The 13,638-nt window shown below is 37.5% G+C and overlaps 1 protein-coding gene across 2 annotated transcripts in view; it reads right to left on the bottom strand.

Moving 5' to 3' along the window:
• Positions 1-13,638, bottom strand: part of LOC150087065 (serine/threonine-protein kinase PLK2-like) — a 387,915-nt gene that overhangs the window by 66,695 nt on the left and 307,582 nt on the right. For both annotated transcript variants that reach the window (XM_090372931.1, XM_090372930.1), the window contains one exon: positions 10,211-10,373. In XM_090372931.1, coding sequence (XP_090229057.1) covers positions 10,211-10,373 — 163 coding nt within the window. The remainder of the gene's footprint in view (positions 1-10,210; positions 10,374-13,638) is intronic.

Below are 13,638 nucleotides of genomic sequence, written 5' to 3'. Positions count from 1 at the left end.
GCACCTACTGTTATTAAAAATATAAATAGTGTTATGTTATATTAAAATAATGATGTAGATAAATGAAATAAATAGAATGATATAATTCCACTGGATAAAACTGATAAAAAGGTAACTGTCTGCACAATAAAAAATTAAATTTTAAACTGCAAAAGAATTATTTACAATAAAACAATGTAGATAAAACACAAGATGATAAAAGCTCTAAAACACCGTAGCTTTCAGAGGCATCCGCCTCCTTTTTCAACAGTGAGGTTTATTGTACGGCACATCCTTAAATATCAGCAGGCTCACGGTTCTCAGCACGTGTTTCTACAGGAGCATGGGCAATATTCTCTTCATGTGCACTGGAACCAGAAATGGCTCGAGAGCGTTCCAAGCGGAAACACTCATCCCGTCCAAGAACCACTGCTTCGAAGAGGGGATGAATGCGGATTCCCCTGTCTCTATTAATGGTATTGCTCTTGGAGGAACAAATCCGCAAGCTCTCGAGCCATTTGCTGTCCCAAAATTTATGTGCCTGGTCGACGATAACAGCTTCTTCTGGGGAGATTTGATGGTGCTCGTCCCAAAAATGTTCTGCCACAGCAGACTTCCCACAATCTGCGGTCTTTATCGTGTTCATATGCTCCCCCAGATGATCTTTGAACTGACGTTTTGTTTCACCAACATAACATTCCCCACAATCTGGGCACCTGATCTCATACACGACCCCACTTGTAAATTCCCTTGGTATGGGGTCCTTGACCTGTGACAACTGTGTGCAACCTCCGCCCTGGAAGCTGCACACAGCATGTCTGGCAATCCGGCAATACCTGAGCTATATGCTCAGTTAGGTCCGGATAGTAGGGAATGTATGCGGTGGCAACTGGTGTAAACGGTTCTCTTTGTCCATGCTCTGCTCCTCGGATATATTTATCTATGATCTTTTGGGGGTAGCCGCATTTTCTGAGATCCGCTGTGACACGTTTAATTTCTTTTCTATCCTCGGGGGTGCTGCAATGGGACCCAGCCTTATCCAACAATGCCCTAATAACACTATTCTTATGATGGCTGGTTTGTTCCATACTGTAATGTGTATTTCCAGTGTATGTAGGAAACCCGGCACATGGGTTTCCTACATACACTGGTTTTCAGCCTAGGGCCTTCCCTATGTACCAACACATCAAGAAAAGGGAGGGTACCCTCTACTTCCACCCCCGAGGTAAACTGAATAAACGGGGAGAAGCTATTAAGGAAACCAAGCACCTCATCATCTCTCCCCCTCCAAATAATTGTAAACGTATCGTCGACATATTGTTTCCATGCACGCATGGGGAGAACTGACCCAACAAAAATCCTGGCTTCTAGCTCCTCCATAGCTAAATTTGCTATGACAGCACTAATAGGGGAACCCATTGCTGCGCCATGAACCTGCTTGTACATTGTTTTGAAACACCATGGTAGTGCTTGAGAGATATAGCCCCACCCCACTACAAATGTCCTCCACACTTAACGGAGTCCTATTGCATAGGGTGTCGTCCTTCTCCAATGCCATGCATGCACATTGCACCCCATGGTCAATAGGAATGCATGTGAACAAGGATATCAACATCGAATGATACCATTCAATGTGATATTCTTATGACATACCTTCAACAATTACTCATAAGGGTAGTTAATTGCTGGAACAAACTTCCATCTGCCATTGTGAAAATTGATAGCTAAAATAAATTCAAGGCAGAACTAGACAAACATTTGGAACAAGTGGATGGGTCAAATGGGAAGGGTTTTTTTTTTTGGTTTTTTTTTGGCTGATGCTGTATAAGCTTGCTTTGTTGCATCATATCCTCTACTAATGCTAATGAGAGAGCAAGTTCAACACAGAAGTGTGAAGAAATAAAGCGCAAAGTCTCAATTCTGGTGGGCATTTAGGAGAGTTCAAAGAACAGGGTTGATGGTCCCCGCATTAATCCCTTGAAGGAATTAAAATGTGGAGATTAAAAATTGTCAGCTGCCCATCTCGATGCCAGGACTTCCACTCATACATCAGAAAGCACAATGACAGTTCCCAAGGTAGAATGCAATAGTCTCACAGGAGGTAATGGATGTAGTTATTGTCAATGAAATATATTGTTCAAAAAGGATAATAGGACCAGAGTATGTCAGCCATGGATAAAAAGGCAATGATATTGTAGGTATCACTCAATGGCACAAAAGGTGTTGTACACAGTGGCATTAATTATATTAAGAATAGAAATGAGAACTTTCAGCCATTCCCGACTTACGTAAGGGTTGCATTCTGCGGAACTCTACGCAAGTCAAATTTTACATCATTTGGAATTTCCCTAAATGTTTATGCAGCACTTGCAACTATTCTTGTTGAATTTGATTGAAGCAGAAAAGAAATGTTCGACAAACACGTAAATAGAATTATTTATTCAATTTTTTTTATCTCATTTTATCTCGTCAAAATTGTAAAATTACAAAAAGAGAGGAGACTCAATGACAGCAAGTTTTACTTTTCGAGCACCAGATCCAAAATTAACTCACCAGCTGATAAGCACACATCTGTGGAAATTGAGGGCTGTGAAGATTTAGAAGGCACTGGTGACTTCTCCACATACTTTGTTTTGCAATGCTTAAACCTATTAAACCACCTGTTGCTTGCCACGAACTTGGCTTGGGTTTTGCTGTACTTTTCCTTAATATCTTTATAAATACTTCTTGCTTTTACTTGAATGGCCATTGCACTGAGGGGGCAATTGCTTCTGAATCTGATTTTCCATTCATATTATTAATAGCTTTTCCATCTTCAATATAGCACCTGAATGCTGTTTTGTGATCACTGTTCATCTTAAATGCATTGATCCTTTAACATGTTCTTTTATAAGCACACTGTCCCTTAAAATAGTATTCACTGTTGAAGCAGCGAGACCTAATTCCGTGCAATAGATGAAAAACTTTGTCCTGCTTCATACTTCTTAATTAATCATCTTCATTTCTAAATCAATTGTTTCATTTTCCTAGCACTGCCAGCACTTGAACTTTCCGTTGGTCCCTTTCCCTTCACCACTGTAGTAAGTAAATAAATAGGTATGAAGAGAAGATCCAGCAAAAGGGAACTCATTTCACCATAATATTGTAACGTAAAAAACCCACACAATTCCAATTATCGGTATTATCACAATTGCAAGAAGATAGTTTATTACTCATTTATAATAGATTGTGCTAACAGAAAAGTCCAATAAACCAGAAAGCACAAACTTTTTATTGTTTTATGGTACTGAACTCCAGAAATGTGTTTTAGAAAAATATCACAAATGTGTTCAAAATTTATTCTTACAATGGAACATATGATAACAATGAAAGTGTAGTGCAATTGCCATTATAAAAATGACCTTGTAGAGTGATAAATAGCTTAGTTATATAGCAAAAATTTCAACTTCCAAGGTCTTGGAACAAATTATCAAAAAAAAAAAAAAGTCATTGGGTTCACATTGTGAATTTTCACAATACCTCCATTTATTCATACGGGATGCAAAAATACATTTCCACGATTTTTTTAAAATTGCACTGGCAGGCAGAAACTTACGTAAAGTTAAATTTCCGTAAGTCGAGTATACTTAAGCCAGGGAGTGCCTGCCTTACTTAACAAGTACAGGGCAATGTTACTTAACAAAAAAAAATTGATATTGCCAAGGAGAATGTCTGTGTGCATGATGTAAGGAGTGTGAGGAAATCAGGTGCCAACTCAGTGTTATTATGGGCCTATATGAGAGCTTGAAGGACAGGGTGGATGCCCTCAAAGGATCTAAATTGAGGGACAAATCAAGCTCTCAGCTGCCCACATCAACACCGGAGCTCACTCTTCATCATCACGCAACACAGCAGCAATCCCCAAGGTGCTGGTCCCACAGGAACTAGTAGTCAGTGACTATTGTCAGGGAAACCAGGAATGTATTGTGCAAAAAGGATAGGTGGAACAGGACCAGGGTATGTCTGCCAGGGGCAAAGGTTGATGATGTATAGCAGATATCTTTTAAAGGCGCAAAAAGTGATATTGTTGTACACATTGGCACTAATGATAATAAGAGTAGGAGACTGGCGGAATTACTTAACAAGTACAGGTCACTCTTGAAGAAAGGCCATTAATTAGGTTGAATGTGAAAGTGTCTGCAATTCTGCCCAGACATGAGAGGAGGGAGTATATGATGAGAGCCTTGTTGATCAATTCAGCCCTGGAGATTGTGCAAGGCTCAAGGGGTAGAATTTTTCACAGCCTGGTCTGTGCTTCTTAACAGGAGAGACTGCTTCTACAGGGATGGGATACACTTAAATAGAAAGGGTGCAAGAATATTTGCTGAGGCTATCAAGGCAGTGTTAGATGGGTCGGAAAACTGCTAGCTTGGGGGGGGGGGATACACAGACTAATAGATTAACAGTAGCCATTAGTAGAAGTGAAAGTGATTCTTGCACTGCTTCTATTGGAATGAACAACAGCCTGGAAAACAAGATGCAGGGGATTTCAGAGACAGATGGGAGTCATTAGGTACAAGCAAACACATGGGCTGTGTTAGTGTAGCTAAGAATAGGAACATGTGCATGTATACTTGCATGTACATCAATGCTAGAAGTTTGGTAAATAAATTTGATGAAATTGAGGTGTTTGTCAAAACATCAAAGGCTGATATTGTTGGAAAATCAGACGTTATGTCACACAAATATAAGGAATGCAGAAATGGAATTTGGGGAGTACAATGTGAACAGGAAGGATAGATAGAATAGGAAAGTAGGAGGGGTTATGTTATTAGTTAAGAAACACAAAATCCAAGGAAGTACAGCCAGTCGACATGGCTGGACAGTGCAGTGTCAAGTCAGTTTGGTGTGACATAAGCACTGGGAAATCAAAATTGAGAGTAGGAGTGTGTTATAAGCCTAATGACTCTGACAAGTATAATAAACAACTGTACAGGGAAATAGAGTGGGCCAGTAAATCAGAGTCTTATATAATGGGGGATTTTAATTTCCCAGATATTTACTGGAATTTGTGGATTGGTCACTCACAACACTAGCAAGGCTTTTGTGGATTTATTGGATGATTGTTGTCTACAGAAGCATGTTCGGGAGGCAACTAAAGTGAGTAATAAATGAGTGAGAATCTGCAGATAAAAGAACCACTAGGTGGCAGTGATCACAGTGTGCTGAGTGGGATTTACTCAAATAGGAAACTACCATCAGGGGTAAAGGGAAGGGTTTTTGCTTTTGTAAAGGCGACTATGGAGGTCTGAGACAGTATTTAAATTCTATACGATGGGACAAACTGATGATGTTACCAATACAAAATTGAAAATGGGAAGCATTCAAAGAATTTGAATGCTTTGAATGCTCCAAAGACCTTGGAAGCTACTAGGCTTTTCATTCCAACTAAGAAAAGTTGTTCAGGGTTTAGGCCTAAATGGATGTCAGATGAACTAATGAGACATGTTGCAGAGAAAAAAATGCATGGAATACATATAAATTAGTGGGTGACACCGATGCCTATGATAGATAACGTGGTCTGTAACCAAGTCACAAAGTAGGTTAGGCAGGCAACGGCAGATTACAAGAAATTCTTGGCAAAGGATGCAAAGCAAAACAGCAAAGAGTTCTTTACTTATGTAAATTCTAGAAGGAAGGGGATGAATCAAATTGGTCCCTGGATATCGATGATTCAACTGTTGATGATCATGCTCAGGTAGATAACAAACTAAATGAGTATTTTGCATCTAGTTATTCATCCTCCCCAAATAACTATGTATATGAGGAGTTATTCGGGGAAGGGAATGTCAGAGTTGAATTAAACTCTGGCAGCGAGCTAGATGATTTTGTAATAACTGAGAGCAAAGTGGAGGAGAAATTTTTGAAGATAAACATAAGAAAGGCACCTACACCTGGGGTGGATGGGATCTATCCAGTTATATTAAAGGAGGCAGCAAAGGAAGTAAGCAAACATTTAGCCATAATTATGAGAGCTTCCTTCGATTCAGAGGAGGTCCATGGACTGGAGGTGTGTGTGAATGTATTACCAATTCACAAAGGGGGTTCAAAAGTGTGACACAAGTAACTATAGACCTATTAGTTTAACTTGTGTTCTGGGGAAAATAACGGAATCACTGGTTAAAGAAGCATTGCAGAATCATCTAGACAAGACTGCAGTAATAGTTAAGACACAGCATGCATTTGTTAAAGGGAGGTCTTGTCTGACCAAATAATTGGATAATATGACATGGTCACAAAGGAACTGGATGCAGGGAATAACCTTGATGTCATATTTGGATCTTAGAAAGGCTTTTGATACTTTGCACATGGAAGACTGGTGCACAAACTGGAGCAGTGTGACATTGGAGGCAAATTGCTGCTATGGATAAAGGGATGGTTGAGTGGGAGAAGACAGAGTGGTAATCAATGGACACTGCTCTTCATGGAGTAATGTTATTAGTAGAGTCCCTCAGGTTTTGGTGCTGGGCCTATTGTTTTGTGTATTTATCAATGATATCAATGAAGGTATATCAGGCTTAATGTCCAAGTTAGCAGATGATACAAAGGTTGGTAGGGTTGTTAATGACACTAATGACAGTATGATGCTGCAAGAGGATCTAGATAAGTTGAGCAGATTGGCTGACAGGTGGCAACTGAAGTTTAACTTTGACAAATGTAAAGTACTGCATATGGGAAGCAGTAACCCCAGAGTTTCAATTGTGTGGTACTACACTGGCAGTGGTAGAGAATGAAAAGGACTTTGGAGTAATTGTGCAGGCAGATATGAAGTTTTCTGAGCAGTGCAGACTGTCTCTAGCTCATGGTGTCTTGTCAATGATATACAGAATTTTTCTAGCAGGGATAAGGAGGTGATAATCCCCTTGTATAAGGCAATGGTCAGGCCACACCTTGAGTACTATATACAAGTCTGGAGGCCTCATTTTAGGAAGGATGTAGAGCTGCTGGAGCGAGTACATAGAAGGGTAACAAGATTAGTGATCTTGTTGCCCTGGAATAAAGGGTTGGAATAAAGGGTTGCTCTAACGAAGAAAGGCTTAGGTTTTGCAAATTAGTGTCTGGAAACTAGGCACCTGCGGGGTGATCTGATTGAGTTGCATAAAGCCTTGAATGGTTTGAGCATGCTCAATGCTGATGGTATTCTTTCTCAGAATAATTGCCTGAGACGGCTGGCATAAATTCAAATTGAGGAAAGACAGTTGTAGGATAGATGTGTGGAAGTTTGCCTTTAGCCAGCATGTGGTTGATTGCTGGAACAAAACTTCCATCTGTTGTTGTAGAAGTTGATAGCTTAAATAGACAAACATTTAGGAAATAGAGCTAGACAAACATTTGGAGCAAGTGGATGGGTGAAATTAGTTTTTTTTTTTTTTTTTGGATGATGCTATATAAGCTTGCCTTTACTAATGCTAAAATCTCAGGTCAGGATTAAATTTAAGTGTCTAGAATTCTGCCCAGACACATTAGCAAGGGTACATGAGGGCCTTGTTAGTCAACTCAACCCTGGAGAGAATGTGCAAGGCTTGTCGGGTAGAATTCTCAGTCTGGTCTGTGCTTATTAATAGGAGACTTTACAAGGATGGAATACACTGAAATAGAAGAGGTGCAAGAATATTTTCTGATGCTATAAAGGGAGTGTTAATGTTAGGTGGGTCAGAAATCTGCATATAGACTAACAGATTAACTATAGCCACAGGCAGAGGTGTGATTCTTGTTACAAATGCAGCAACCTGAAAAGCAAGGCGTCAGGAATCAGGCCTACTGGGGGAGGGACAAGTAAATACATGCACTGTGTTAGGGTAACTAAGAGTAAGAACCAGTGCAAGTATAACTGCATGTACAATAATACTAGGAGCATAGTAATAAACTCAATGAATTTGAAGTAATGATTAAGTCAACAAATGCACACATTGTGGGGATATCAGACATGGTGTTGCTCAGACGTAAGGGATGCAGAATTTGAATATGGGGAGTACAATGTGCACAGAAAAGACACATGATAGAAGGGGGGTATGCTCTCAATTAAGAAGCATATTAAATCTAATTTGGTGGCCAATGCAATGTTCAGTCAGTTCAATGTGATATAAGCACTAGGAAAATGAAAATATTATATACATAATTAAGATATAGGCTTAATAACTGATGAGTATGATGAACAACTATACAGAGAAATAGAGTAAGCCAGTACATCAATGTCTTATAACAGGGATTTTAACATTCCAGATATTGAACAGAACTTGGGGGTTGATTACCCACACACTAGCAAGACTTATGGATTTATAGGATGGCTGTCTTCTCATGTTGCCTCTCTAGCAAGTTAGAGAGGCAACATGAGAAAGTGATACTCTTGATCTAGTTATCAGCAGCAATTCTTCATACATTAAGAATTGCAGATAACATACCCATTGGATAGCAGTGATCAGTGTACTGATGAGGGATTTCCTTAAAGATGAAACTGTCTTGGATAAACGGAAGAACTTTTGTACAAGTGACTACAGTGGTCTCAGTTTAAAATCTATAGTGTGACCAACTGATATAATTATAGACAGAAAATTCTAAACAGGAAGCATTTAGGGAAGTAATCATAGAAACTACTAGGTTTCTCGTACCAATTAAGAAATAATGTTTAAATCTTAGATATAAATGGATGTCAGATGAACTAATAAGACTTGTGGCAGAGAATAAAATTGCATGGAATGAGTCTAGATTTTGTTGCAGGTATGCTACTGCCACAAGATTATAAAATTTTGGCAGATGGGCTGAGAAATGGCAATTAAAGTTTGACATTGACAAATGCAAGGTACTGCATATGCATTGCAGTAATCCCAGATTATTGAACTAATGCACTCAGTGGTACTGCACTGAGGGTAGTGGAAAAAGAAAGACCTGGGGAATAATTATGCAGTCAGATATAAAATTCTCTGAAGAGTACAGGCAGGCTGCCAGGACAGCTCATGGGGTGTTGCCAATGATATACAAAAATTTTGCTAAAAGGAATAAGGAGGTGATTATCCCCTTGTACAAAGCAACAATTAGTCTTGAGAACTGCATACAGGTCTGGATGCCTCCTTTTAGAAAAGATAAATCTGCTGCAACAGGTGCAGAGACAGGCAATGAGATTGGTAAGGAGAGCAAAAGAAATTCTTACCAAGAAAAATAAAAGAATGTTCTTACCAAGAAAAGCTTTAGTTCTGCAAATTGTAACACCTAGAGACTAAGCACCTATGAAGTGATCTGATTAAGATGTTTAAGTCATTGAATGGATTGAGAAAACTTAAAGCTGATAGCATTAAGCTTTCTCAATAGAATAGAATTTCTATTATTGAAACACATTCTTCCTCTTTCTCAGACTATACTGATGAGGGGCATAAGTTGACACTGAGGAAGGACGGTTACAGAATAGAAGTGCAGAAGTTTGCTTTCAGCAGGTGGTTACTAGCTCCCATCTGTTGAGGAAAGTGAAGTTTGAATAAATTCAAGGAAGAACTAGACAAGCTATTGGAATAATGGAGAAGATGTAGGAAGTGTCTTTTTTGCTGATGCTGCATAAGCTTGCTTTCTTGCATTATTGCCACTACTAATACAGCTTCAGCCACCCATCTAAATCACACCTGGATTCATACTATCTTCTTAATCCAGTATAACCAGGTAGGAGACATTGACCTCTGATGAACTTTACTATGCAAAATAATATTAATAAGGTGAAGGATGCTGTCAACAACATTTTAGATGAAGACATTATCTTCAACATGTATCACAACTACTACTGATGACATCTATCTACGCAAATTGTTTCTTATTTTCGTTGATCACTTTTCAAACTAACCAGATGAAGGAATATAACCTGCACTTGAGGAAAGGGACTGGACTTTTGTATAATCTTTATTTTAGTTAGCTGTGATACTGTGACTAAAATTAACTGTGCCACAGGCAATAAGGGTCATTATATACATGAAAAATGCAATAACATTTTCTACCAACTTGGGGGGGGGGATCTATTGAAATTCATATGATTTCTGAAAATCTTGGCAGTTTTAAGAACCTCCACTTACCTCGGTTTAAGTAGAATCTCTCTCTCTCTCATCTGGCAAAGTTAATATTGAGAATTTTTTTTTTTTTTTTAATTGTAACAAATAGTAGCAATTCATTGCTTCTGTTCATTAAATATTTAATTACAGTTAAGGTTACTTACATTTTATCAGGAGACAATGTAAGTTTTGTGTTATCATTAAACACTACACCAATGCTGTGATCCGAAAGCTGATAGCCAAATCCATACTTGTTTGAGTAGTCGATCCACTTGGTAATGAAGAGAAGACTGTGGCCAGCCAGTGGAGAAGATGTTGCTTTTGTAACTAAGATTTTAGAAATAAACTAATATCATAGATCAAAATAAAATAAACTAATTATGAACACTTAAATTTTCAAAGCCAAAGTAAAAACAAATGTCATTAGTTTAAAAATAACTAGAAAGCCCAGTCTGAAATGCAGCAGATCGATTTGCTTATAGAATGTTTAACTAAACTGATTCTATGTTAAAGAATTGATCAATAGTTTAGCTAATAAGCAGAGATCAGAAAAGCATTTTTCTGACAGACCTTCTTGGAACTGTTAAATTGTACATTAATACATAACAATGACATAAATAAAGCAGCTAATTGTAATATACACAATTTAATTCTAACCTGTATTGCAAACAGGTTTCTAACCAGAAATATGCCAGTGAGCCCAAAGTAACAAAACCTACTGAATATATACCAACACAAATTTTGAACTTTGTTTTCTTAAATTTATGAAAAAATTAATTCATAAATTTATTAAATACAATATTCTTCACGCTTTTACAGTCTATGGAAATTATGGATACTGTTGTATGACCTATACCTTGAGAATGCCACATATAGCTGCCCGTGTGCAATGAAGGAGTTCTCACTGCACAACCACCATGTTGAAACTCTGGCCTTGCAACTTGTTGGTAACTGTAAAGGCCAACAGTATTGGAAGCTGCGTCACTGTTGTAACTAGAAAAAGTGGGCCCCAATGCAAAGTTTAGTGTGGGCCCCCTGAAAATATTGAGAGTAATACTATACTCAATAATAATGACCCAATAAATGGGCCCTACCTCTAATAAATGGGTTCCTATTCGGCCTTGGCCAGAATAGTCAAAAATCTTTAAAAATTGCCCTGGAAGTAGCAGCTATTCTAATAGCATTTCACCTCTATTCACTGCAGTTTCGCTTGTGCTCTGCAGCTTTTATTCCTAATGTCTTTGAATACACTAAGCAGTTAAAATGGTGTTTTCCCAGCTTAAATGTCACATTTATGATTATTATTATGATTATTATTATTAACTAGGTGCAAGGAAGCCTGAGGCTTATGCTGCACCAGTCAAAAAAAAATTTCTGAATTACCCCGAGAGAGAGTATCACCAAGAAAAAGAATGATGATATCCAGCTTAGGACCCTGGGTGTGCAAAGCCCATACTCACCAGATGTGAACCCCTGGGGTTGATTACAGATCATGGGAGTATAAACTCCAAATTAAATGCACTTGGATTGTTCGCATTGCCTCTGTCCTTGTGGAGCTGTTGAGACGGTCGAGCATTTAATCCTAGAATGTAACCACTATTTAGACATTAGAAATCAGCTTCCAATTTTGAAAAGTGTATATAATCCTGATTTTCCATGGTTGGTGGTAACAAGGGAGAATTTCTTGTATTTCTCTGATTTTGCCAATAGTGTGTTCAGGAGACAAAAATGCATTGTAAATGTTAATCCCTTAATGAGGTGTTATACCAAAGAGCTAAGGTTTTCTTGGCTCTGTTTCACTGAGTCTTTTATTGTAAGTTGTTCATGAGAACTGTTGTTGAAAATTAAATCTTGTATATATGAGAGGTTAATGATAATGTCTTTGCAGGAAAATAAGTCCCTGTTAATGATATACATTATAGCAGGGGTAGCCAACTTAATTTGTGATGCAATCTACTTTTTTTTTCTTTAAAATGTGCTGTGATCTACCATCAAAAATTTCATGCACATGGTTAAAAAAGTTAATCAACACATATTGAAAATTGTTGTTTTTAAATTTTAAAATTAAATACAATTCAGAGTTCTTATTTTAAATTAAGATTTATTTAAATTTTTAAATTTATATGAAGTTTATGTGTCTTCATATCATCTGCCATGCTTTCAAAATCGGGGATATACTGCGATAAGGTGAACAGTAAAGAGTTTTATGTATAGAAGTCCGTAAGAGTAGAGCGATTCTTCATCTTTGTTTGTTTCAAATACAAAAAGGCTGATTCACATAGTTATGTGGAACCAAAACAGGAATTTAAATGTTCACCGTGTTTTTTTTTTTTTTTTTTTTTACATTTGGGTACTTCTCTCTGCAAATATATTTCCAAAAGTCTTTTTCTGATGATCTGGCTTTTAGGAAGATATCGTTTTGCAATGTAATAATTTCATTTTCAAGTAATATTTTCTCCATGTGAAAAATTTCAGCGATTTTTTTCTGCAATTTGTTTCATTTCTAAGTCGACATTAAATGGATAAGAAATAAATTGAACAATGTCTTCAATTGTTTTAAATAAAATCATCCACAAATTTCTCAATTTCAGAAACATTTCTCACTATTAAATTCAAAAACAGGATTTCATATCTGGTGAGTATGGGCTTGGCACACCCAGGGTCCTGACCTGGATATTATCTTTTTTCTCTCTCTCTCTGCGTAACTTGGAAATTTTTTTTTGGCTGGTGCAGCATTAGCCTCAAGCTTTCTTGCACCATATGGCTAATAATAATAAATATTTTTGCAAATGACCTTGCATATTTGCAAAATGATAGCATTTTTTTTCTTTGAGATCCTTAGCCATTGCCAAAAATTGATATTTATATGCAGAAATACTACTAGTCATGTCACCTACATTTTTATTTTTTCCTTGTCATTCCAAATTCAGATCACTTAATTTACTGGTAAAATCTGCCAAAAAAGCCAGCTCACACAACTACTCTGTATCTTGCAGCTATGATAATCTCACCTTTGATCAACAAATTTAATTTCATTCAGCAAATTTTGAAATCGCTGTAAAACTAACTCTGACTCAGCCACCTCACATCTGTGTAATATCAGATCTGGTTCATTTTCATCGAGCAGCATTTTGAAATGTCTCCTTTGAACAGATTGTCATCTGATGGAATTCACGATTTTGAAAGCTATGTCCATAACACTTAGTATTTAATCTTTTGCTGGCTAACACTTGTTGGTGGATGATACAGTGGTAACTCAAATCTGGGACTTCATCATCCTTTTGGCACAATGCAATGAATGCGTTAAGATTGCTTTAGCTCCATCTGTTGTTACTGACATGAGCTTCAATAGTGGTAATTTAATTTTTCAATAAAACTTTTGAATGCATTAAATATATCAAGACCTCTAGTTCTTTCTTTTAATGACATCATACTCAGCAGTTCTTCTCTAGTGGCAGAATCATCGATAAAATGAGCAAGTGAACTGCATCACTGACATCTGTAGACTCATCCAGTTATAAAGACAAGGACACGCCATTAACAATATGAGCATGCAATTATTCGCTCACATTTCTAATCATTTTTTTGACGC

The sequence above is a fragment of the Mastigoproctus giganteus genome, chromosome 4, assembly GCF_048544385.1.
Source record: "Mastigoproctus giganteus isolate SK-2022 chromosome 4, ASM4854438v1, whole genome shotgun sequence".
Taxonomy (NCBI): Eukaryota; Metazoa; Arthropoda; class Arachnida; order Uropygi; family Thelyphonidae; genus Mastigoproctus; species Mastigoproctus giganteus.
The sequence above is the reverse complement of the archived record's forward strand: the minus strand, read 5'-3'. Positions and strand labels throughout refer to the sequence as shown.